Source organism: Stenella coeruleoalba, assembly GCF_951394435.1.
Source record: "Stenella coeruleoalba genome assembly, chromosome: 21".
Classification (NCBI taxonomy): Eukaryota; Metazoa; Chordata; class Mammalia; order Artiodactyla; family Delphinidae; genus Stenella; species Stenella coeruleoalba.
Window position 1 is genome coordinate 26,980,774 of NC_137167.1, and position 27,264 is coordinate 27,008,037.

The 27,264-nt window shown below is 40.0% G+C and overlaps 1 protein-coding gene across 1 annotated transcript in view; it reads right to left on the minus strand.

Annotated features, from left to right (window-relative positions):
• CSMD1 (CUB and Sushi multiple domains 1) overlaps positions 1-27,264 on the minus strand; it is a gene marked incomplete at its 3' end in the record, with an annotated part of 609,346 nt that overhangs the window by 303,122 nt on the left and 278,960 nt on the right. Inside the window, exons 9-13 of the mRNA XM_079909493.1 lie at positions 15,707-15,889; positions 14,150-14,476; positions 12,970-13,164; positions 8,976-9,114; positions 5,859-6,046 (exon numbers count right to left, since the gene is read on the minus strand). Coding sequence (XP_079765619.1) covers positions 5,859-6,046; positions 8,976-9,114; positions 12,970-13,164; positions 14,150-14,476; positions 15,707-15,889 — 1,032 coding nt within the window. The remainder of the gene's footprint in view (positions 1-5,858; positions 6,047-8,975; positions 9,115-12,969; positions 13,165-14,149; positions 14,477-15,706; positions 15,890-27,264) is intronic.

Genomic DNA, 27,264 nt, shown 5'->3' on the forward strand with positions numbered 1-27,264 from the left:
CAGTGACAAATGTGACTGTGAGTATAGCAGCTTTCAGTGAGCTCACTGAGTCCTTCTGTCGAATTATCAAACCTGAGGGTCATTTTGGGAACTCCTAGAACTTGCATCTGGTTTCAGAATTGGCAGAAAGAGCAAACTTTGCACCTCACAGGTTAACAGACAGCAGAAAAGACTATCATAGTGAAGTTTTCCAAAGGAAAAAATAAATAAAACAATGAAAAGACAAAGAGGCAAAGTGAATAAAAAATATAGCATCATTTTTCCCAAGAATTTTTTCTTAAAAATTAGTCATTCTAATATCGCAAAACTAACACACACCTATTACCTTAACAACAGGATATAACTGTCCTGACTTCTTGCAAAGTATGCCAACAAATGCATGCATGCCTTACACCCCTTCCTGAGCTGCAGATATACCAAAAGCAGCATGGCCATCGTTTGCCCCAAGATCCAACACTTACCCTGCTCCTCCCTCTTTGCACACGCACGCACGCACACACACACACACACACACACACACACACACACACACACACCACACATTCCCCTTCTAAGGGAGTGTTTATGAGTTTTCACAACATGCCCAGAGCTTGTACACAGCAATGCCCTGAACACAGCAGGTACATAATAACAGGCTGATTGGTTTTGTAGCCTCAAGATCAATAGCAGAATTTCCTAAAAAGAAGAATCTCTGACAAAGAAATGAATTGGTATCCAGGGTCCTGAAAAACCAGCCAACTAAATTATTCCATTTCATCAAATGACGTCCTGTGATCACTAGACGGTACAGTCACTGCACTGCAGTGAATAACAATAAAAGAAATTACTATTTTAGACAATGTGCGAATGCTGTGTTAATTAGTGTCCATAATGAAATTCATAAATTGTAAGGAAATACAAAATGTGTAGGGAAAATAGAGAAACATATCAGAGGAAACCAAAGCGTACAAATTTAAATTTAGAATTCTTTACATGTAAAACTGAACTAATAAATAAGTAAAATCATTAAAGTCATAACCGCTTGTTCATACCAACTACACGCCATTATTTATTCATTCATTTATTTTTACAATATAATGGGTGCAAATATTGAGTTTGGAAACAAGCAGATATTGTGATCCTTGGCCCTCCCATTTATTAGACAGGAAAGTCCCCGTGGGGATGACTCCTGAGTGGAACATTTGGGTCAGTGGATCCTATTGGAGCTGTGAATATATTTACACTCTGTACCAACTGTTTCTTTCCTGAAACTTACCGCAGCTCTGAATTTTTTGACATACATGATATAAATATACTTCCTTTCATTTGGCTTTTGTCAAATAAGTGACTGAACAAATTTGCTGCTCGCTGAATGAAGGAAGACGGCTGCTGTGAAACTGTCCATGTCAGATCACATCTACACGTTTGATGTCGGTAAAGTGCCGCTCAGCTCTCCGTTTCCTCGAAGTCCGAGTCCAAGGAAGAGAGCGCGTGGTCTCTGGGTATCTTTTACCTGCCACGCTTTAGTGCAGGCACTTTTCACAGCCTGCTGAAGGCTTTGAAAGAGTGGTTACACTCCCTACTTTACAGAGGAAGAAACTGGCTAAGAAATTAAGTAAATTTGTCAAGTTACTTATTGACTGAAATTCAAACCTAAGTCCTTGACTGTTTTTCTCTCTTCCTCTGTCTCCTGTGTGTGTATGTGCATGTGTGTATCTGTGTGTGTGTGTGCTGTACCTAATTTGCAGTTGTATTGCATTTATTACCATTACATCTTGACCAGTCTCCCTTTCTGGTTATAAGAAAGGTCACTTAATCAAAGAAAACTAATCTACCCACACACACACCACAAAATACACACTGCTTACCACAAATTTTTTTAAAAATTGCACAGTATATGAATTGCACAGTAGGATATATATATTTACATTTAGTAAATCTTGCTTCTTTCTCGAAACATTATTAAAAAGCATTTCTAAGAAGTGTGCCAAAATTAAATGGAAAATCTCCATATACTTGAGCTATCCATTTATTTTTCACTTTTTAGCATTTTATTTTTCAATTCCCTATACAATTATGATGATTTTAAAGTGTGGTTCAAAGCTGTCTCTACAAACAAACAGAACAAATGATTATTCTGGGAGATAATGCAATTACTATTATATGAATAAACTGTGCCACATTCCTTATAAGGAATAAAGTAATGAAAGCACAGACTGTAAATGGACATTATATTTACGAGAGCAACGATTCCTAAAACTTAGTACAAGAGTAGAACTACAACCCTGGGTATGCTTTTAGGAATAAACCTTGAAAAACTGGCTCAACCCTTCTGCCCTACAGTTCAGAAAGAGCTGAAATGAATGTCGTTTACAGCAGCTCACATTATTTTATGGAACCACTACAAAAATAAGCAAAACTTGAGTAGAGTGTGGTCACCCCTGCAAGGCTCTCTGTCTGTAGAGTAGATTGCCATGTGCCCATCTGGGCATGAGGTGGGGTCACTAACATTTTTTTAAAGCAAGAAAGGTTTACAGTGTCAGCCATTCTTGATGAAAGACAAAAGGGAGATGGGCTATTTTATGATTTTTAAATGGCATAAAAATTTGATGTAAACCATTCTTAGGTCATGGGCAACCCACTCTTTAAAAATGTGTCAGATGAGCAGGTGTAATTATTTTTCTAGTGTCTGTATATTGGGCTCTGAACACATTTCCTCAAAGGGTACTAGAAATGGTCAAAATGACAAAGGGGTTGGTAAGGTATGTCAATCCCATGTTTTTCTCCTCTCTCTCTCTCTCTGTCTCTCTCTGTGCTTCTCTCCTGGTCCTTCACTCTTCCATTACCTCTGTTGTCCCTCTGCACCTACCTGCAGGTCCCCTCCACCTGGAGCCCGTGCGGCAGGCAGCACCTGCCATGGCCTGCCTGGGCTGCCTCAGACACCCACTGCCACCTACACGCCACCGCCCTCAGGATCACCTTGAGGACTCACTCAAAGGTACAGCATTCTGACGTGCTCAACTTTAATACCTGGAATTCGAGCTTAGGAATCTCCATTTCACTAGGACCCCCAGGTGAAGACTAGCGCACAGCAGTGTTTGAGAAAAACTGCTCCTTCGGCAGGCTTCGTACCCAGGACGTGGGTGTGAGCTGGGCACGGGGCTCCCGTAAAGTGTCTGCCCCAGCAGCGGCAGGCACGCCCTAGGACGCCGGGCTGGCAGCCTGGGCCCTGGTCAGCTGCAAAGCCCGCAGGTGCCTGTGGCAACAGCCCCGACAGCCACTGCGCTGAAGGCCGGGCCTTTCCTGGCTCTGCTTCCCATTAAAGTGCCAGGTCCTGCATCGCACTGGCTTCTGCTCACTTCCCGTTTCTCCTCGAATTCTTCACCCGAGATAAGTAAATTGAGGTGATAACAAGTCAAGCTTCAGTGTGACTTCCTTCCTGGTGATTGTTCCCCAATATCCTGTCAATGCTCTCACCCACAGACTGCATCAGGAATGTCTGGGGCCTGGGTCTTCTGGAAGGGTCACCGGGTGTCCACAAATGAGAATGGATGAATGTCCAGAACAAGGTCCCCTCTAAGGCAGAGCTGTGGACAGTCTGATGCTGTAGGAACCTTGCCCATCTTGTCCTCTGCCCTCATCCAGAACTACAGAGCCAGCCCCAGCTTTTCCAGGAAAGAAGGAGGGAGAAGAATTCCAGGCTCCGAGGGATCAGACATTTAAGACACTCGCACAGTTATCCTCCAAACACACCAGCTGGGGGTTTGTTTTTGCCTCCTTTTACTGATGAAAAGAAGGGAAAATGGCAAAAAGCACTGTCCTCTGAGGATCACTGGGTTATACCATGTCTTACTCAGACTCATGTCCATTTTCAAATATAGGATAAATAAAAAGAACCCTGAAACATAATGCAGTCAGTCTTTTCAGTTTATAATGATTATTGTTAGAATTATCTACTCAATAAATTTATATTATATTATACTATATTATATAATGGTGACAATCTAAATAGGAACTTGTGACTGACTTTCCCTGATTTTCCAGAAATCATGAATAAGAACAACCCACTTATATAAATGAGGCAGAGAAGCAAATGACATTAGTTTCTACTACCTACATATGGGCTTTAGAACTTGTTTCTTCAAAAGGGACTAGAAATAGGCAAAATAATCTGTGGTATGCAAATAAGAGAGAGAGAACATAGAATACTCTGTTCTAGTGTTTGTTAGCACCTAAAACTATCTATTCTCTTAAGTTTCACCCAACTCTATATCCAAAGGCCAACCTATTGTATATAGCTTTAAGAAAAATGTGCAGGATGGGGTGGAGAGAATACATCTTAGCAGATCAATGCTGAGGAGTTGTACAAATTCAGATGACTGTAATGTGTACACATCTTCACTCCAAAGAGAAGTGATAACTTAAAGGAATGTTAAGAAAGGAATGAAATACAGAAGTTTCTGCTTCTTAAAATGTACAAGTTTAAAAATATGTAACTTTGAAATAAATTATGTATATATACAAAGCATAATAACTTTGAATTAAATCTGAAATTAATCTTTAAATCATTAATAATCAATTTTCTTGTTATCAGAATACAAGTCTAATACAATTCCATTTTTAATCAAAAAGTACACATAACCTTATATGTGTATTTGCATATATATGTTTGCATATAATTATATAGATAAGCATGTAAAAAAGAGAAATATACACAACAGGTTATTAATTTTAGTTGTTGGATAGGGTTTGGGTAAGATTAACATGAGTAGCAGCGGGCAATGTGGGGAAAGGAAGGAAAGAAAAAGAAAAAAAGATGAAAAATTCAGCATGTTAGATATGGCCCCATTCATGCATTTATAAGATTATATGTATTTTTACAACAACATTAAAACTTTGTTTAGTTTATTTTAGGAAAGATTCTGAAAAAGAACAACCTTAAAAATCCTAAAAAAATAAAGGATTTATTCCTTCAGATTCCATATTGAGCTACTCTGATGCATCTTCTTTCATTCCACTCTGGAAGCGAAGAATTTTCAGTGAACGGAAGAATTACTGTTTTTTAAATTGACTAGCATTAGAAATGCATTCCCAGGCTGAACTGCACTCTACTCCATTCCAGAAGCACCCCTGCATAAATATTACTATCAAATGATATAATCTCTCAATCTCCTAATTTCAGAAGCTAAAGCTAAGAGCCAAATTTGGACAGATGGAAACAAAAATGGGAAGGAATTGGGATTGCTTTGCAAAATACACTGCATTATGATATTTTAGCAATTGTGTTTAAATATGTCTAATAATTGTTCTTTAACATTTTTAGCAGTTGTTAATAATAACAACAGGTATTTGTCATTTAGTAAAAGTTCAAACGAGTTTTAATTCCTTCTCTCTTAGTTACAGTCTCTCTGCTGACTGAAACAGGCACATGTATACTCACAAATAAGTACCACAACTGCCCTAACCATTTTTCTAACAAAATACATTGCTCAGGAGATATAATTTTAGTGACATGCCCTGTAGCTCTTTTGGCCAACAGGTATATTTTCTAATAGTAGAAATTTATTATTACATCGTGCAGTAAATGAACACGTTTCACTGTTTTAATTAGTTTATTATTTTACTTTATAATAAACGAATATGTCTTCTTTTTGAGTCGTAAAGTAGAAATCCCCAAGGCTCTCTGTCCTTAATAAGAGAAAGTCTTGACGATGGCACAGTGCAGTGTGAACAGAGGCGGGAAGAACTGCTGTTTTTTACATTGACTAGCATTAGAAATGCATTCCCAGCACATCTCCTGCTACGTGACACAATGAGACCACGTGTGTGGAACTCAACCCGACAATCGGGCACAGCCCTGGGGAGGGAGGACCACTTACTCTCGTAGCGGATGAGGAAGCCCACGCTGGACCGGCTATTGTCTGTGGTGAAGAGGAGGTACATGAAGTTCCCTGTGCTGATGAGGAACTGAGGCGCCTGTGTGCCGTGGTACTCCCCGATCAGCGGGGACGAGCTGGCTGGCCCGTCTCTGACCTCCAGGGTGTCATAATTAACTTCTGTCTGGAATCTGTGGGCAAGCGTATCCAGTCAGAAGAGAGATGCAGAGCTGCATTAACGTACAGACATCCTGTAATATCATTCACTTACTAAAAACCCAAGTACAGCAAGGGACATAAAATAGATACAGAGACACGTACATATGTTTTGAAGACTTGAGCACGTGTAGTATTTGAGGACAGTACTTATTTCTGGGGGGAAGACTCACCCCCACATCCCTCCCTCTGACTCAATACTCCATCCAGTAGCATCACAGACAGAAACGGGGGTAGTGACTCAGCTCTAAAATAAAAATACTGTGAGCCAGTAGATAGAGAAGCGCCAGTTAGTGTAAGTCAATCATGGCACATTTTCAAACTGTTTTTCATGATCCCAAGTGTAACATGATTATGGATTTCTTAAAATGAGCATATTGAAGTGACATGATCTCCTAAAGGAAAAGGGTAAATCAAAATACATGACAATACTTTAAATACCTTTCCTGAAACAAAAAATTCTGTGCCTTTTCAAGCTCCATTAACTTGTGTGACAGTGGGAGAGCACGGGCACATTACTGCTTCAGAAACCAAATACTACTTCAATGATCTGAAAAGGTTAGAACAGCTTCCAAAAAGTGCTTAACTTTTCTTCCAAGAAGGACTTATGCTTCCAGATCATCTGGTCTGATATTATATTTATATACAGTTGCAGCTACTTGGGTGCTCTTTGATGAAATGGAGGTACCATTCCAGGCACTGAGATAACTTTGTAAATAGGCCCATCTCGTCCTCAAAGAGCTAAAGCAGTTTCCAAGTGTCTGGCATGGCTCTCAGGCAGCAGCTCAACTGACTGGAGCCTCTGATCCATCAGTGACTCTCAGACAGAGAATTCCAGGGTAGCCTGTGCTGTGGGTCTCCAGGGTCTGCAACATATGCTGCTGATGGGGAGGAAGAGGAAGGAACAGAGTGGCTGTCTGAGATTCCCGGCACAGAGCAATGAAAAAAGATGCTGAAATCAAAGGGCCCTGCCCTGTTTATCATTAAATCACATACTCCTCTTAGTGCAAATGCACAACAATGATATATTCTTGCAACTAACTTAGAATGGTCCCTGAGCCTCTATCTTCCGTAAAGGGGAATTCAAACAACTGGTGTAGCGTGTGGCTAGGTCAGAATACAGCCACAGGCTGGACATTTGGGGTGGGATAGGGCAGCTTTGTCTTTTACTATTAAAAATGTTCTCTAAAGATGCTATGACTTCACAGTTATCTCAGTGCACATTCAAGAAGTCTAGATAAGCATGGAATAAATCTCATTTGAAGTATCTGCACTGACGTTTTCACATCTTTCATCTTTAGAGACAGCCAGGACTGACAGAGGGCATGCCTCAAGAGCTGGACGATTTCCAGGGTAACCTCAGAAAGAAAAATATAAATGCTTTTCATCATTTGGCAACCTAGCACACAATGTGTAACAATAACATCAGTATGGAATTTAAAATTTGTTTGTGCAAACACATCCTTTATTAGGATGTCAGCTCACAGCTCAAGGTATAAACCAATACACTATTGAAGGGTGGTGTACTATGTCCAGGGTAATAATCACTAGTGTCTGAAAATATCAGAAATGTTGGTACTTACAAATGGAATTTAGCAAATACCGCAGTTCAATAGTATCGAAAAGACAAGATTGAGAAAAATTGAGTATTTTTGTTCAGGCAACTGAAAATGGAATGCTAATAACTTCTGCCAAACCAGAATGTAAAATCACTATTTTTACTAAATGATTTAAATTTGTTGTGCTGCTGGAAATCAGGATGTGTTTCTTCTTTTTTCCCTCTCAATACTAGAAAGTATAAAAATTAATAAGAAACCAAACAATTTACTTAATATTTATAAAGGTTTTTTTCCCCAGTGACTAAGATTATATGCAAGAATCCATTCTCCAATATAATGAACACATAAAGCAATTTTTTCTTTTCTTCTGAGAGATTATCCTACTGGAGTTATAATTATCCTATCAGATATAATAATATCAATAATAACTTCAAATACAAATAATCACTAAGTGATAACATAATTCCTGCTAAAAACCTTTCCTGTATGGATGTTGTCATTGAGAATTAGAAAATTAGTTAAAAAATAATATAATAATGTACATCTGTCTTGAGACATTATAGTATTCTGAATACTAGAACCCCAAACTCAGTCTAGTTAAGAAGGTCATTGTCAGAGAAAGCCCAATTTGCTCAGATATTAATTAACCTTGAAACACTAAACAAAGATGCTTCCTTGGAGTTTAAAGCATGTGGGTCCCTTCCAAAGTACTTTTGGTTCTTAATCTTCAAACTGATTGTTGAGACAATCTGGACAATATTTGATCATGGAGAATTCAAATAGCATGCTTCTTTTTTCTTAGATTATCAAATACATTATCAAACAGCTAAGCCAAATACCATTGCAGTGACGGAACCACTCGTAGCTAATTAACAGGTAATGAATCTGCTGCACACAGGCTGTTGCCAGCTCTGCAACCCCAAACGCCCTTCAGTCCCCAGAGCCATCCCCAGAGTGGGAGAACTCTTTTCCTGTGCTTTCTAGAAATACATAAGGGATCAAAAGGCTCTATTTGCAATCAAACACCAAGCAGAATTTATTCTAGCCTCAGGTCCAAAATCCAGAGGTGGACTCAAGGGCCAGCGACTGTGAGTTCTGGGAATGCTTGTCTGGGCCACCATGCCCTCAACCATGTCTGCAGAGGGGCTGTAGCCGTGGGCTTAGAAGATAAAATTCCAGAAGAACAGAATTCATCAAGCAAGCGCCTATTTCCTTTTAAGTGAACTCCTTTGGGGGAACCAATGAAAAACTGTCATCTTTCTAAATTTAAGATCCATTTAAATAAAAACATTGGGCATGCATGGGTCATCAGGTCCAAATTAAGGAAAACAAAGTTTTTTCTTACCTATCAAAAGTTATTTTGATAGAGTGTCCTGGTTTTGCTTCAATTATCCATTCACAATTTAAGGAATCTTTGTAATACCCTGGCCATCCCGGGGGCAAAATGACTCCACCTGAAGCTGTCAGATGTCCACCACAAGGGGCTGAAAGATGATGCAGGGTATAAACAGGTCAAATTATGTATATGGACCATGGCAGCACCTCAGTTACTTCAGGAATTCGCTTCTGTGTTCATGGACTTAATGGTTTCTAGTGTTCAAGCAAAAGTTATTCCCAAGTAAATTAACAATATTGAAAGCAGAGCACATATATTCCACAGCTGGGCATTTATCATCAACCTGCAGCAAAGTTCCTCCCATCTAATAATGGTAATAATGGCACAGTCTAAGTGAGTGGTGTCTGCCAGACGACTTCCAGGAATTATCACGTTCAATCATCACAACGAAGTCACGAGGTGCGAATTCCACTGATACCCACATTTTACATGTATTCAGATGTCAACAAACGTCTATTGATACACAAACTTAAAATTACCTCACATCTAAAATTAAACTACTCTGTGGTGTGTGATTGTGGGTATGTTTTAAAATATGTGTACGTGTTTATTCACTTTGGGCTGTGTTCATTTTATTAAAATAATTTGCCACATACATCTTACTAAATTGCTGGTGATTGTTAGAAAACAAAAAAATAAATAAATAAAATTCGATAAACGTGAACGAGTGTGCATCCATCCTTTTGAAGTGTTGGGTAACAGTCATCCATAATTATATAGACAAAAGGGAGTTTGAGGAAAGTATGTGCCTGGCGCTCAGTAAAAGTGAGTACGCATTTCTGTAAAATCTACAGAAAATTTAAAATAATAACATATTTAACATGTTTCTGCCTAGCCACATACATTTTTCAGATTTTATTTATTTTTTTCTCAAAGTTCTTTGCCATCTTTGTAATCACTTTTGTGAATCTACAGATATCAAATAAAACATGAAAATGTTCCTAGTTAAAAAAATATTTTTGGAAAAATATCCTTTTATGGAAAAAATAGCAATATGCATTAAAATGCTGGAAAAATTTATAAAATTTTACACAAATTTTGATGTTAGAAAAAAACTGACACAGAGGAATCTATAGAAATAATTATAGTAGCTTCATTTGTAATAGAAAAAAAGAAACGAAAAAAGAAAAGTAAAAAATTTATGAAAAGAACATGACTACATATTTAGAATGTCACACATACGTTTGAAGTGATATTTTGAAATGTTGTTAAAATGATAAAATCTTTGCAATTGAATTTTTTTTTTTTGGCAGTATGAGGGCCTCTCACTGCTGTGGCCTCTCCCGTTGCAGAGCACAGGCTCCGGACGCGCAGGCTCAGCCGCCATGGCTCACGGGCCCAGCTGCTCCGCGGCATGTGGGATCTTCCCGGACCAGGGCTCGAACCCGTGTCCCCTGCATTGGCAGGCGGATTCTTAACCACTGAGCCACCAGGGAAGCCCTAAAATAAGTCCTTCTTGAATATACATTTTGTCTATAGCTTTATTTTTAATGCAATTATCTGGCTTGGGTATATCACACTGAAACTGGCATTATAAAATGTGATATAGGAGTTAGTGCCTCTTTTCCATTATCTGGGACCATGTTCCCAATGCTAAAATTCTCTGAACTTGAAAGACAACTTCCTTGTGCATGCCTCTGGTGCCTGTGTCTTTTTCAGTCTTTAATCTTCTTTCTAATTTCTTTTTATGGTACTTTGTTTATTCACATTTTGTACTTTTTATTGCATCACTTTGGGTAATTTATATTTTGCTAGGAAATCACCAATTTTCTTTGAACTTTAAAATTTGTTGCCATAGAGATGTGTTCTTGTACAGTAATTTTTCCCTCAAGATAACTTGTGTTTTTTAATGACACTGATCTATGCTGAAGCATAGAGGCAGGTTAAATGTAGAACAAATAAAGAGAGAAAAATCTTTCCCTTAGTAATTGATTTTCTAAGTACAAGTAAACTTCAACAATCTAATTCACCATTAACCAGTCCTTGTGCTAAGGGTTTGTTTTGCTGTTAACAACCCATAGCTGTGGTTTGCCTTGAAATTCATCTGAAGGTCTCTTCCAAACAGTGAGAGAACTGCCTGCTCCCATTTAATGTGGTACTTTCTCCTTTTGTCTGACTCTATGGGAACCCTCACCTGCCACCTCCCGGTGCCCTTTCTTTCCCCAACTGCATGGAGAAACCTACCTGCCCTGCAGCTTACACCTATCTGCACACAGCCCACTGCAGGTAAGCACACCAGTGGCAGCGAAAACCGTGGCAGACAGAACAGAGACTAGACAGTATTGCTTGTTTTGAGCTTCTTTCTTGTAAAATTATTCACGCTTCAAAGTCAGAAGCGAAACGCTTGGCTGAAGCAGTATCTGCAAACATATTTATTCCTGCCCTGTTATCAGTACCATTTATCTGAGAACCCTGATTGTATTGTTTACTTATTTATAACGGATAATAACCTAGCCATTTATTAACATTGATAAAATGTAAAATATACAGAAGCATACATTTAGAATGTGATCAAAATAAATTAAAAAAGGAAAGTCCTACTGCTGTGCTCTTGCCCTTCAATTTAGCAAGGTTCCACTCCCGGGTGGTGCCCACAGTCCAGCAAATCATTTTTAACAATTTATGAAACTGTGGAAATGAGAAACATCGTTCTGTAAATTTAGCAGCATCAGCCAATGATGATTTAAAATAATGCTGATCCTTGAACTAATGAGGAATAACTTTGGAGGTAGAGCTGAGGGCAGAACAAGGAGGTGAGGCAGAGCCCCACTGCCCGTGTGGGTTAGCAAGCAGGGAAGGAGGAGGGAGGGATGAATAGCTGGAGCACAGGGGATTTTAGGGCCGTGAAAACACCCAGTGTGACACTGTAATGGTGGATACATGTCACGTACATTTGCCCAAGCCCAAAGAACGGCCAATCCCAAGAGGGAGCCCTAATGGAAACTGCGGACTCAGGGTAATGGTGACGTGTCACCATATGTCTATCGGTTGTAACAAGCGTACCATCTGGCGTGGGATGTTTGATAATGGGGGCAGCTGTGCATATATGGGGAGCGGGGGTGTGTGGGAAATCTCTGTATCTTCCACTCAATTTTGTTGTAAACCTAAAACTGCTCTAAAAAATGTCTACTTTTTAAAAAGTATCTGTATTTCTTCGGCACTTACTAGAGATACTTTTTAAAAAGGCCTTTCTTAGCTCATTACACTTGGACCATTCTGATAGGGAGGGTATGAGTTTACATTCTAAGTAAATTTTTTTTTTTACCTGAGTAAACATCAAAGGTAATATCCTCCTTAATTTTTTCCCTTTTGGTTTTCTTACATACGTAACCAGAGTGGAAATGTCAAGAAGAAAATTAGTTAGGCAGTATTTATGTCAGCTACACTAAGGGCAACAAAATAGTTAACTAAAAACTACATTGTTGTTATAGGTTGAACTACGCACTCCCCCACGACATTCTGGATTCCTAATCCCAGCACCTCAGAATGTGACCTTATTTGGAAATAAGGGTACTGCAGACATAATTAGTTAAGATGAGATCATTAGACTGGGCTCTAGTCCAATATGACTGGTGTCCTTAGAAAGAGGGGAAATTTGGACACAGACACATTCTCACGTGAAGAAAATGGGGATGATGATTCTATAAGCCAAGAAACTCTGAAGACTGCCAGCAAACCCACCAGAAGCTGGGGGAGGGGCCTGGAACACAGCTCTCCCTTACAGCCTCAGAAGGAACCAGTCCTTCCGACACCTCGATCTTGGACTTCCGGCCTCTAGAGCTGGGATAGAATAAATTTCTGTTGTTAAAGCCACCAGTTTGTGGTACTTGGTACGGCAGCCCTAGGAAACCAATACTGTTGATTGTTTGTTTGCTTGTCTGTTTTTTAAATTAGATGTACCATTTCAAAGGAAAATAACTGGCAAACAATAGAGGACCCGCACCTTCACAGCGGGGGACGGTGGAGCTCCAGACTACATTCCCATCCTGCAGGATGCAGGTGATGGACTCCGACCCCTGGGTTTTGACAAAGCCATCATCACAGTGGAAAGAGACCGAACTCCCAAGCAGGAACCTGTCACCAAAACGCCGTCCATTTATGGGAATGCCTGGATCGTGGCACTCGTTTTGACCAAATGCTGAAAAGAAAAAGAAAAAAGACTAGAATAAAAAATACTTCAATGTTAATTATGAGTATTAAAACAGAAGAAAACAAAACCACTTATAAAGCAATTTATTTTCCCAAATTTCAGTTATATCTTCATAGATAAATAAACATATTCAATAAACAGAATATTGATGACTAGAGAGACAGAGAGAAAGAGATGTATAGAGAGATATCACTATCATCTACACAGCATTTCACAGTTTGAAAGCACTTTTTCACTAAGAAAAGCAGAGATGAGATACGTAGGTGATAAAAAAGGTTTTCGGTTCTGACATATCTAGATTAGCATCCTGGGTCTTGTGTTTACTACCTGTCCCTGGGCAGATTACTCTCGTGATCTGAGCCTAGTTATCTTTATTTACAGAATGAGGAATATGAAGCTTCTATTCCAGAGTTCCAGCAATGTTAAATGAAATAATTCCTGTCAAATCATAAGCACAGCACCTAAGAGAAGTAGGTAGTCAGTAAATTATAACTTATAACTCCTATTTAACATTATTATCTTACTTTATTCCCTCAACAATGCAATTTAAGCAGATGTTCTTAAATATAATCTCTAATGCAAATGAGAAATCTGAGGCAAAGAAAAGTTAGCCATCTTATCCAAATTAACTAAGTATATCCAAGTGCAGGTGTTCTAATCCATGGCTCCTGACCCCAAACGCCTCAGTCCTTTTTACTATTCTATTTTGTTGCATGGAGGACACATGGGTGGATGGATGGATGGATGGATGGAAAACCAGAGAGAGAGAAGACCTGTGATCCAGTCCTCACTATAGGGGTGAGCAGGACACTAACCTAGACCGAGTGAGGTATTTTCTAGGTTCTCAGGATAATGCTATATAATTTTACAAACTGTAATTATGAAACCCCTGGAGTATCAGCCTTGACATTGGGCTTCACACACGTGAGAACCAGGGGAGAAGTGGACATGGGGCAGGTGCGGGCGCACTTACTGGTGTAGGTGATGTTGAAGCCTCTGCCGGTGGTAGAGTGATCCGACTGGAACTCTAGGCGAACGACGTGCCCACTGCTGGCCAGCTGGGAGGGCACCTCGTTGCCAGAGAAAGTGCCCAGCACGGTTATATCCGAAATCCCGTCATCTTTGACTGCAAGGAAGTCAAACTGAGGCTCCACATCGAAGTCATTAAAGATGAGGTGAATTCTGCTGCCAGGCTCAGAGATGATCAACCAGACGCAGTTCATGTTGTTACCATACTCCTCTGGATAATTTGGTGAGAGGATAATTCCTGATGATGCCGTAAAGTTGAAGAAACAGGAAACTGTGAAGACACAGATAAATTTTCAAACAATTTTGCCCATATCCAAAGGACTGGCTACATGCGAAGGACTTGGGGAAAATCCATACCTACAGTTACCTAGGATCGTCCAACTGTTTTTAAATGGGTGATCCTGGACCATAACCTTTTCTCTTTCCCAAGTTGTCAATAGAATACGTTCAATATATAGAACAACTAGAGCCTATACATAATAAAGTGCAAGCTTGATTCAAAAATGATCCTATCAAGTTGACTGAAATTTGTGGCAAATATTAAAATTTCTAGTTGCAACTTTCTGCCTTCAGAAGAGCAAATATTAATATGAAAAAGTATGCCTGTGTCATAAGAACAATTTCCAGAAAACAGTATTGGTTCTAGTCAGTTTTCTACGATAACTTTTCATTTTAAATTTTGTGTTTGCCTTTAAAGTGCATTTTTTCAAGTTAATTTTTAAATTATTTATAGGGTAACAATGATTAAATAATAACTTGGAAAATCAGACCGTGTCCTGGGTGGATAATATAAAAATCTGTTGGAATACTTAATGTGTACTCAAAAGTCAGTAATATATATTCACATATATACATTATATATGTGAATATATATATATGAAGCATTTATATATATGTATATATTACACATATATGAATACATATTCTTCAGTTTTTGGAGGGAACATCTATTGGACTTATTTCTAGGGTGTGGATATGCTTACTATTCCACATAATTTCATATGTGTTCCCAGTCATTGCTATATTTAGTTACAAAACAATCCTGCTTTTCAATTGGCTATTAAGTCCTTCTTTTCTACTTGTTAAAACACTTAAGAGGAAGCAGGCAGTTCTTCCATTGAAATGCAAAGTGACAGCATGGCCCATGCTCACAACTTGTCTTAAGTGTCACAGGACATTATTGGGTTGTAAAGACCCCGGGCTCTACTGATGGCTCAAACAGTCTGGCATCAGCCCTTCTGGATGGAAGTGATGCTCTGTTAGGATCTTTCTAGTGGAAAGCTCTCAGTGAGTTAATCTATCTAGTAGTAAGAACATCACTGATTGGTTTTAAGTAAGTGAAGAAAGCATGAGAGCTAGTGTCTGAGAAGCCCTGGCTGTTTCTGGTCAATGTCATGCTCCCAAGCGATGCTGAGAGCTGCCCGCCCTCAGCACCCGCCCTGCTTCTCTCCCCCTCTCAAGGCAGCCTCGGAATAGACCCAGGACCAGGCTCAGTACTCACATACACAGCTGGGCTTGTTGCCAGACCACTGGTTGTTCTGCTGACATGTGATAACTCTCTCCCCCACCAGCTCGAAGGCTGCCTGGCATTCGAAGGTGAGGGAGTCTCCGTGGAGAAAACTGCTGCCTGTCCGCTTCCCATAGGCAGGGATACCTGGGTCCCCACATCCTCCCTTCTCAATTTCTGAAAATGGGAAAGACAAATGAACCATTAAAAAGGTACACAATTAACATTTTTTAACAATTTTGAAAATGAACAGTGGTTTATTTTTGCATTGTTTCTGTAAACAGTTTCAAAAGGATACTCAATTCATCTAACATTTATTTACAAAAGCGAGAAAAATGTGTACTTTAAATTTAAGAGAAAGGTATTTAACTTACTGTCTTTTAAGGGATACACAAGGCTACACAGATGTGTTGACAATGCAAATGTTACAATTAATAGACGTTTCTTCCTGGTCTACACCCTTCCTGCATGTTACCTACAATTGCTACCATTAAAATGTAAACACCAATTTTGTTTTAATTGATGTGTTTTTTAATGTAAGCCATATAAGATAGTTCATTTCCTACTGAATATTTAAGTCTATATATCCATTTGAATATTCTTTCCCTTCAATTGATGTTAAAACTCATTTATGAAACAAAACAAGTATATTCATGGTCTTCAGATGAAAAGAAAATATGCAGCATCAAGCCTCTTTTCATTATAACATTGTAATGAAATGTGGATACAAATACACCAAAATTATAGATACATTTCAACTTTGCTCTGTCATGTTAACGACACAGAATGTATTAACTGAAATATGTTATTCATTTATTCATACAAAAAATATTCTTTGAGGGCCAACTGTGAGTCAGGCTCTGTTCTACGTAAGACGGTTAGTGGACAAACAAGACTAAATTCCTGCAGGCATGGGGCTTACATTATATGGAGGGAAACAGTAACAATTTTTGAGATGATGAAGGGTAGTTTGAAGTGAAATGCAGGAGGCTGAAGGGTTGGGTGGAGAAGGAAACACGGCCGCTGTGCTCAGGACCTGCAGGGAGATGGGAGGGAAGAGGTGGCTTGCAGAGGAAGGGAGGGACTGGTCCAGAGCAGCCTGTGGGGTTTTTTTTTGGGAAGCAGATGTTGCAGGGATTTCAGGTGATACATGATGTGATCTGATACATGATGTGATACAAGTTCAGAAGACCCTCTGCAGGGCTGGGGAGCAGACGCAGAAGAGTGAGTGTCCACAGTTCAGGACGGTTTCTCTGGGTACGGCTCACAGAGGTGTGTCTCGGTCATCCTTCCCAGATTCTTCACAGGTTTGCACCTCATCATTTGCCGCGACCAAGAGCAAATTCAAACGTCGGTTTTATTAGCAACCTAAACGCTTTCTGATCAAGTTCTCATTTTTTGGAATGTCTGTGGAAGTGACTATGAGCTGAATTTCCGGGTGGTTTTCAGGCACGTGCCTGCCATGTGGGGAACCCATACGAGCCCAGAGATTGACCCAGAGATAGCTTATTCTCCTCAAGAGGAGAAACTTTACTTTCGAGCGTTCAGGAATTTCAAAGTGAAATCAGCTTGTAATATTATGGTGCTGAACCTTCAACATGTAGGATATTACCACTTCTGTTTTCTTAGCAAACTAGCAAATGAAACACAAAACAAAACAGAACCAGGTACTGTGTACAGACAGGTTCATCGCACTCTCCTGATGGCTCAGGTATCAAATAAAGAAGACAACCCTAACAGTAACATTTATACAGGAGCTAAAATGTTCCCAGATGCAACACAGGCCCAAGAAAGCCTCAGAGAATACTCTTCCTTAAGGACGGGCCTTGGAGTTCAAGTTGTTGAACTTGAGTTGAACAGAGCTGGGAATGTATCTACTTGAATTTAACACTTGGGATGCCTTGAACCAAATTTCTTTGACTGAAATAAACAAAGGCAATTCAGACCAATGGCTTATAACAGAAAAGACCTTGCATTTGGTGTGGCCTGTCAGTTGGGTAGGGGGGCAGGAGTCCAGGGTCCTGACCAAGGACACAGCTTTGAGGGCAGGAATGGGAACACCAGACTTGGTTTTGAGATTCCCAGGCTCTGCTGGACCACCAGGTGCAATTCAGTCTTGAAAAGTTTCCATTTTCACTCCCTCAGTTTACTGTTTTCTACCTCACAGGCGACTATGAGAGCTAAACTGTATAATTCACATTAGTCCCTGGCATATAGGGCTCAAAATATTAGCCACTACTATGATTATTAGCAAACCTTAGACTTCTAGAAGTTTCTTTTTGCCTCTGTGATGCTGAAGTTCATAACTTTTTATAATGAAATACATTACGGCATTTTGGGGAATACTGTTTTCTACATTAATTGAGTCAGGGAACTCCTGACTTTGCAGAGTGCTCTGAAATAAACTGGGTGTAGACACACAGGGTGGATGTGGATGAGGGTCTTTCCGCTTCCCATGCTGAGGGTCTAGAGCATCCAGTGGTCCTTCATCTCCACTAAAGATGCTGGTTTTCCCTGATGCAAGGCCAGGGCTGGCTGAGCAGAACCTGTTGTCTGGCACGTCTGTTACTAGGAGTTCGGCATGGACTAGTGAGAGATGTATCAGTATCAGTAGGTCCACGTGTGTGAGCCTGACCTACTCATCACCCAGAGAATATGAACGTGTCCCACAATTAGGCCAGTGAAGCTTCATTCGGGCAGCTTTTTTGGACATTCTGCATTCGTGACCCCTACACACGAGCCCTAAGTAATTGTGACAAAATCCACACAGATTCAGATATTTCCCTTGGAGGTCACACTGCCTACACTTGAGAATCTGCATCTACCTCATGTGTTTTCTGAACAAGCAGAACAAGTAAAGTAAGAATAAGACTGGGTTGACGTTGATAACAGTAACTGCATCAAACCTCCTTTCTATGCGCAACAAAATGCAAAATGTCAAAGATGACCTTGACGTGCTTTCCTGGAAACAAACACCATTGTTTGTTATCAGTGAAAAGATTGAAGCCCCTAGAGGAAAAAAAAAAGCTGGTCAAATATCTCTTCTAAATTATCACTAGAAATGGGGTTTGGTAACGAGGAGCCTAAAGAAAATACTAGGTTGTAATTATTTCCTCACTCCTTCTCTGATGCTGCTTTTTTAGCAGTTGGGGATATTTGTACAAAAGTTTACTGGGGACTCAATGGAGTTCCTACTGATGTGTTCTTCTTTGACAATGACCTTTAAAAGTACAAATTAATGTTATTCATTTTCACTTTTTCATGTTGATTAATTTTTCTAAATTTTATGAAGTATTTATTTTTGAATATTATTTTTATAATTGACTTAAACATTTATGTTACATTGACATTACATATTTAACATTCATCTCTAATACATTTGATTTTTATTTGATAGTTTATACTATGCCTATGTTTATATAATACATAATTGGATTCACTACTTTGTAATGTATCTGAGCTCTTTCTTTTTTCCTGGCATATCAGTATTCATTGACATGTAAACCAAAATACTGAGACTGACAATTGAGTCTGCTATGGCAGAGAACTTATCAGCCGCATTTCTGAGAAAGGATATTAAAACTATTAAGGTGAGCCATATCCACTTGCCAATTATTTGACAATTTTTGATCTACAAAAGTCATTTAATTAAATCCAATCCTTAATCCAAAATGCCATAGCTGCTCTCTTATATTTACCTCATGGTACAGTACACAGCTTCCCTGTAAGGCTGCCTGCTAATTGAGAACCATTATTGCTCCTCTTTTTGTACCATCTTTGCACCTGCCATGACCCCAACACACAGTAGAACTGGCACAGATGAATGAACGCTGGTTTGAGTAATAACCAAGTTCCCCTGGACTCCTCTGCACAGCTAAATATCCTGGCTTGGTGTCCCTCATCTGACTCTCTCCACGTGACTTTTCCATGCATCGGGGACTCCCTGTTTCTGGCTCTCACTTCTTCATCTTCTCCTCCACACTCCCAAGGAATTGCCCTGCCTTCTCCAAACCCGCCCACAGGAGCGCACCTGCAGGTGGACCCACCTGCCAGGTCTGTGAATTGTAGAGACCATTCAGGTCAATCAGGGTACATTTTCCACACACTTGACACCTCTTCGACCTCAGGGTCTCCCAACCCATCCAGGGCTCTCTCATTCCAGCGGCAGAGGCATCCTGAGTGTTCCAGGACACTTCATGCTTCCACGCTGGTCCTCCTGTCAAAGATACTACCCTCTCCCTTTTTATAATATCCCTCTTGGTTAAAGTCCCTTCAAAGCCCTATAATCCAGATTACTTTTGCTCCCTACTCTAGGGTTTACAGGTAGCTCTCCTGTAGAGGTTTAAGAAATAGTCACATCTAGACTGATTGAGATGTGGACCTGTCTTTCTATACCATTGCGCTGTTAATTTTTCCAGAATGATAAGCCTTATCTCTCTCTGGACTTCCTAGTACTTAAATAGTGCCCGAAAAAAGTGGACACTTGGCATTATTGTTAGTTAAAAGGAACTTCTGAAATGTCTGCCCAGGCTTGGGTAGTTTTTAGCTGTAACACAGCCTGCGTAGGTTTTTTTTTTTTTTTCTCTATGAAGAGTTACTCACCGTTGCCTAATTGCTTAGTCTGTGACAGATACTTTTGAGCACCATTCACTGCTCTAGCTGTAGGTCTAACAAACAAGTGAGCAGACCAAGCAGCTGGTCTTGTGGAGCGTGTGGCTTAGGGCAGCCAGCAGAAAATACACAAATAGTCTAAAGTATGCCAGACAGGGACAAATGCACTGGAGAAAGAAAGCAGTTAGGAGGAAGTAGAGGGTAGTGAGAGGGTCTTTTCAGGTGGGACAGTCAGAGAAGGTCTCTGAAAAGTGAACCTGTGAGCAGAGACTTGAAGTGGGGGACAGTCAGATGGGTAAGGGAGAAGGCTGTCCCACAGGCAGTGAGCAGCAGGTAGCACTCAGGGCTGAGGGAGGGATGCTCCTGGCAGGCAGGCGGAAGAGCAAGAAGGCCACAAGTGATCATGTTCTGGGGATAAAAGCAGAGATGGGGAGGACACGAAAACACAGGACTGACTGAGGACCAGGCTATGTACAGTCTCTAGACTTTTACGCGGATTGTATTCTTCCGTTGTGCTTTATTACGATCATGCCGTAAGAGCTACAGAAACCGGATAATCTATCAAACTGTTTCCTAAATTATTGTGAAACATCGTCCCATAATAAAGATTGGAGAGAAGATACCTAAATGCCACCATAAGACAAAACTTACCTTAGGGTTATCAGCTGTATTGATTTTAGCTTCTCTGCTGCCAGGAACACCAATCCTAAGTTATTATGAAGATTTACCTTCTATTGACCCATTTATATATGCTTGGTGGGTAGCATGGACTACAGGAAGGGGTATCAGACTGAGAATATAGGTTCAATTCACAGATCTTTCACATAATAACCAAGGGAACTTTATTATTCCCTTTCATTTTTTAAAAAATTGTGGAACATGCCTTATGTGCTAGGGTACTAGGACCAGGAATGATTTATTATCTTCAGGAAGTCTACAGTCTAGTGATTCGAAGAGACTGTGACGGCTGACCATCACAGGGCACTTGGTGAGACACCTGTCTCATCAAAGATACTCGGAAGTGAATATTAAACATCAAATGTCCTTAAAATAAAAATAAACAGTCAAAGGGAAAATAGACTCTGAACTTTGACATCCTTGCTGTCCAGCCCAGAGCTCTTACCCCGTAGGCCATGTAGAAGTGGTTTGCTCTGGCGCTGTAGGAGCTATGGTCACACGGCAGCTACACTGGCTCCAGAGGCCGGTGGCTGCCGTCGCCCACCCTGCGCCCCACCCCTGCTCCCTCATGTGGTGGTCTTCTCCGGGCTCCTCTACTTCTTTTCCACTTTAATTTCCATCCTCTTAACAAAGACCCAGCATTCCTGGTCCCCTGATTTCAGGAGGAAACAAGTCAAAAAGGAAAGGAAGAAGCCCTTCAACTTTAGAAATTCAATTGAAGTTGGCCCTTCAAGCATTAGCATGACAGAATGCAAGACCTGAGAATGTCTGAGATGCCTCTGTCTTATTTTTGTCTTTCCTGTTGATCGGAAGCTTTGAGACTGAGAGATTAACTACTGTGCTTGTGGAGAATGAGGCATCCCTGATTCAAGTAAAGTTAAACAGACCCCTCTTTTGCCTGGGCCTCTGTCTTCTGTCTCCATCAGTGGTTCCCAAACTTGCCTATACATCAGAGTCACCCCGGGAGCCCCACCCCTACCAATCACAAATTCTAGTATTTCCCCATGGGCCATTTAGCTACACTGATTGGGAGAGAAGGGAAGAAACAGATGTCAAACAGGACAGTATGTAACTCAGGACTTGAGGCATTCCCTGGTCGTGGGGGGAAGGGATGAGAAGCTGTAGCTTTCATGATGAGGAACCTTGAACCCACTTAGGTGCAGAGCCTGGCAAGGGCTACTTTCTAGTGGACGACAAGGGTTTGAACAAAAGAACATCCAGAATTTAACCCCCTCTTCTCCCAACAAACACACATTTTCCTAGGCTGTGTCAGCAATGGAATGCAGATATAGAGATAACATCCCCCCCAAAAAAAATTACTGATTTAGACCATTCATAACCTCTGGTAATAAATATTCCATAAGTAAATATGTAACCATGTGTGCTATCAAAGGGAAAATTGGAGTAGTTTCCCAATTACGGTCCCTAATTTGGACTAAAACAAAGATTTGTGTATGAAGAGAGACCGCAAAGTGGATTTATTGTATGTGCCTACTTTAAAGTAATCACATAGAAATGGTTCAATGTGTGCAATAAATCCACCAATAAATTAAAGTAGTGCAAAAACAGCTAAGTAACCTCACAAGCTAAACTGTCCTCTTTTTCACAGGGCACAGTATGAGTGTCATTAAATAGCATGAATTGTGTTTCATATGGTGTCAGGATTGCATTTGGCTGCTAGTAACCAAAAAGTTCAAGGAACTTAGGCTTAAATTAATGAGCATTTTATTTTCCTCATATAACAAGAATAATGGATGTAGGGAGTGCAAAAGAGACCAGTGGGTCAGGTCAGTAAGAACCCAGGCTCTTCATTTTTATTTTCCATCACCCTGAATGTGCTGGCTGACATCTTGAGGGTTGTGGTCTCATGGCCCAAAGTGGCTGCTGGGTCTCAAGGTAGGAAGAAAGCAGAGAGTCAAAGTCCCACACAAGGGCAGCCAGTGGGGTTCTTTCTTTAAAAAAACCAAAACTTTTCCAGAGGCCCTATCTGGTGACTTCTGCTGCATCTCTTTGTGTCTTGCTACTCACCTGACCATTTCTACCTCTGAAGGATCCTGGAAATGTAACACTAGCACTTCCCAGACTCTCTCATGGAGGAAGACAAAGGAAAATAGTGTTTTCTGAAGTGGCATCTGCATAGCCCATCCACGATATCTGCCACAAAATGCTAGACAAAGTAGAAATTGAATTTAACTCCTGCCAAAAATACCATGTCAATGGAAAGGAAAGCCCCTCTCAAACATAAAATCCTTTTTAATATGTTTGGCAATGTTAGCTGGTACAGTGTTTAAAAATCTTGTTATTTTGTGTTCAGGAAAAGAGTACAAATACGTTTCTGTAAATTCTTTTGGGAATAAGTTGGGAGTTAAAGGTAAATAAAAGGAAATGTCATTCTAGAAAAAATGTATTACCCGAACAATTGTCACAGAGGTAGAAAAATAACAGATTAGGTAAAAAATAAGAAAATGCCTGAGAGTATCATGAATCAAAGCCGTTTTGTGATTCGTTATTCTTTCTTAATTCTGCCATAAAGATCAGGTAGGTGTGAGGTATCTTTTACTGGACTAGACGACAATTTACGAGGACTCTTCAATTTGCTGACTTCCGATTGATTTGTACTGTCATGGCTGGAAACCACATTTGGATGGCCAGTCATAAAGAAGAGAAAGAGGTGCATAATCAAGAAAAAAAGAAGTGAATTTTAATTTTAGAAACTAGGGAGCCTGTTAATAAATTATCTGCTCCATTAGCCTTTTTTTTTTTCCTAAGGAGGCATTAACTGTACCAGAATGAAGCTACTTTCGCCAGCATCTCACACGCTTTTAGTTAGCAGCCCTGGAACATCAACTCACTGTTTCCTCCAAGTGTTTTACAGCCAGTTTCTCTCACAGACAGGAAGTCACACTGCTTAGAGATGACTATCCTATATCTGCTTTACTGGGACAGATATTGTATGTTTACTTTCTCTACTAAGTGTTACTAAATAACATTTACTATATAAAACTAAAGATAAACATTCTGGATTTACTGTATCTGCTAAGACAGATGTCTTGTGCCTACTTTACAGAGATTATTTTTGGACTGAAATGGGCATTTAGCTATGCATAATTTAAACATTTTTCTAGGCTAATTTTGTCAACTTTGCTCTACAATTAGGCACAACATTTGGGCACTTGATTATCCAATTATCTGTGCATTAGAGCAAGCCCAAAATTGCTGCTGGAAAAGCATCTTGGCTTTGCCCACAGTACTTCATTAGGTCACTTCTAAAGAGTTGGCATCACATCTACTCAGTCATTGTTCTACTCAGGACATTGTTCTTGTTAAGCATTTCATCTTCTATGATAATGTCATTTTATCCAAGCATATGGCTCTGTCCTAATTTGGCAAACCAGGATATCCGCATAGCAAGGACTTATCTGGGAATACAATATTGAATTAACTGCTAATCAATTATTATTCAGAGATGCGATGGACAGAATTTTGTCACCTCATAATTCATACCCTGAAACTCTAAGCCCCAACATGGCTACATTTGGAGGTAGGGTCTTTAGGGAGGTAACTAAGGTTAAATGAGGTCATAATGACTGGGCTCTAATCCAATAGGACTGATGTTCCTTTAAGAAGAGGCACCAGGGATTTGCACACAGCCAGAAGACAGTTACACACAAGCCAAGAAGAGAGGTCTCAGGAGAAATCAAACTGGCAACATTTGGATCTTGGACATCCGGTCTCCAGAAATGTGAGCAAATAAATTGTTGTTGTTTCAGCCACCCAGTCTGTGGTACTTTGTTCTGCCAACTCCAGCAAACTAATTCAATTTAAATGAAAGACACACTACTTATGGAAAACTGCATGAAGCTATGCCCATGCAGTCAGTTTACTCTTCTAGAATAGGTTAAGTCTTTCATTAGGTCAAGACAGGGCCACTTTTACATTCCCTTGACATACTTTTTCTTACTGACTTAAACTTCAGAATCATGTCACTGGCATATATCGAGAGTTGTTGAAAGAGTCTGTTGCTCTTTACTCCTGTTGATAAATACTTCTTTAAAATACTACTGAGAATATTGTTTACATTTTACTGAAATATTATTTCTATGAAGCCCAAAGGGAAACATTATTCTCTGATGTTAGTAGACTAATTATTGGGAAACTGGTTTATTTTTATTCTATCAACTTTATGATTATGTGAAGAAAAGACACTGATGAGGAAAGATGGTAGGGATAATGGCATGAAGGTCTCGGGGTGAGAATTATTGGTGTCGGGGGACCAGAACAATAGTGAGCACACAAGAGGGTGGGAATTGAGTATCTAGAGCATCAAAGTTCATGGTGATGATGAAATCTTCTACAGGACCACGGGAATGACTGACCAAGATGCTAGCTATCTGGAGGCTGTAGTATCTCTGGTCCTTTCTGCTCTGTGAAGGGCTCATGCTTGGTCTTTAACTTTCTCATCTTTTAAGTGGGAAGCTTTTCCTGGATGAGCAATTTGCTAAAAGGAAGAGGTGCTGGTGCTTAAGTTGGGTAAAAGGAACCTGCATTTGGTCTGTTGTTTATAACACTTTCACCAACATTCAGCCTAGAGGGTCACAGGCCATTAATCATGAGAAAGTGAAGATGATAGTTCACAGTCCTGTTGCTCAAATGGTCAACTCCATGTTGAGAAGCAGAAGTGCATCTGTTTTCCTGCGAAGCATCGTGAAGCCTGGGGGTTTGTCACAGCTACGAAGGGGCTACTTTCCCCCCAATTTCTCCTCTAGGCTCTCACACTAAAAGTATGTAGTTGATGAGGATGACATACGTGTATGTTTCCCTGCTCAGAATTCCCGGTTCTCTACCCTGTGATGCCACTTAGAGAAGGTCCTGCAGCCTGCCCATATATCCTGACCCTTCAGCTCTAATCAGCTGTTATCGATTTGCCCTCATATCTGCAGATTCAACCAACCACAGATGAAAAATATTCAGTAAAAAAAATTCCAGAAAGTTCCACAAAGAAAAACTTGAATTTGCTGCACACCAGCAACTATTAGATAGCATTATAAGTATTCTAGAGACAATTAAAATATGCAGAAGGATGTGCAGATGTGCGTTATATGTAAATACTACGCCACTTCATATAAGGGACTCGAGCATCCTCCGATTTGGGCATCCTCAAGGTGAGGGAGTCCTGGAACCAGGCCCCTGAGGATACTGAGGGTCAACTGCACAAACTCCTTTGGAGAGAAGCACAGAGCCCTACGCCTTCCTGCTGGTCTCCCTGACCTGGTCCTCCTCTTCACTGAGTGTTTGCATCCTCAGCTGACACCACTCTTTCAGGTTATAGATGGTTCCATCAAAGATGGAATAACTCCTTTTCCTTCACATTTCTCATTTTCCTTGTTACTTAGTTCGGTTCAGAGATGAATTGTGAGCAGAGTAATGTTATTCCTCTACCTTTAGTCAGAAGCCTGCTCTATTCTTTTCATAGATTTGGAAGAATTCACTTTGGCATGATTTTATATTGAGAGGTTTAGGTGAAGGCCACATTATTATAATTTTCTCATTGTTTTTATCAAGGGTATACTGTGCTCAAAACATTTATAATAAGCATTCCAGAAGTTCAGTTTATTTCTCAGAACTATCTCTAATGCCATTTCCTTCCACATTTCCCCATATTACTTTATATTTCTCAAAGATGTCGATGAATATTTAAAAGTATCTGCAAGATTTCTTCTCCTGTTTTGAATTAAAGGGAATTCTACAACTACTTTTAAATACACTATTTTTTACTGACGAAGATTCTCATTTCAGTTTTGGCACCAACAGGCTCTAAAACCCAAACCACTTTATTTTACCTTATTAATAAACAAAATGGGATGGGACTAGATAATTGCTGATATCGCTTCCAGTTTTGTATTTTTATGACATCCTGAAATCTTAGGTGTAGAACCTACCAATAAAACTATGAACCACCAATCTTCATTTTCCCATGATTCATAATTTTTACTAAAAATACTGTTTTAGGACTATCCCAAAGAACTGACACAGTCCATTTATGATGGTTACTGTCACCCAGCCTCCTAAACCCCAAGATACACCGCACACAAACGTGTTTATAGTTTTGGCTGAATTCTCGAATATTCTGCACTGCCCCAGGGTTTTGCTGTTCGCTGTCCACAGTCTTTCATCGTCACTGCTGTCATTTGAATTTTATTTCTCTGCTCCCCATTTTGCCTCCTCATTCCACTTTTGAGGCTGCAGCCAAAATACTCTTTCTG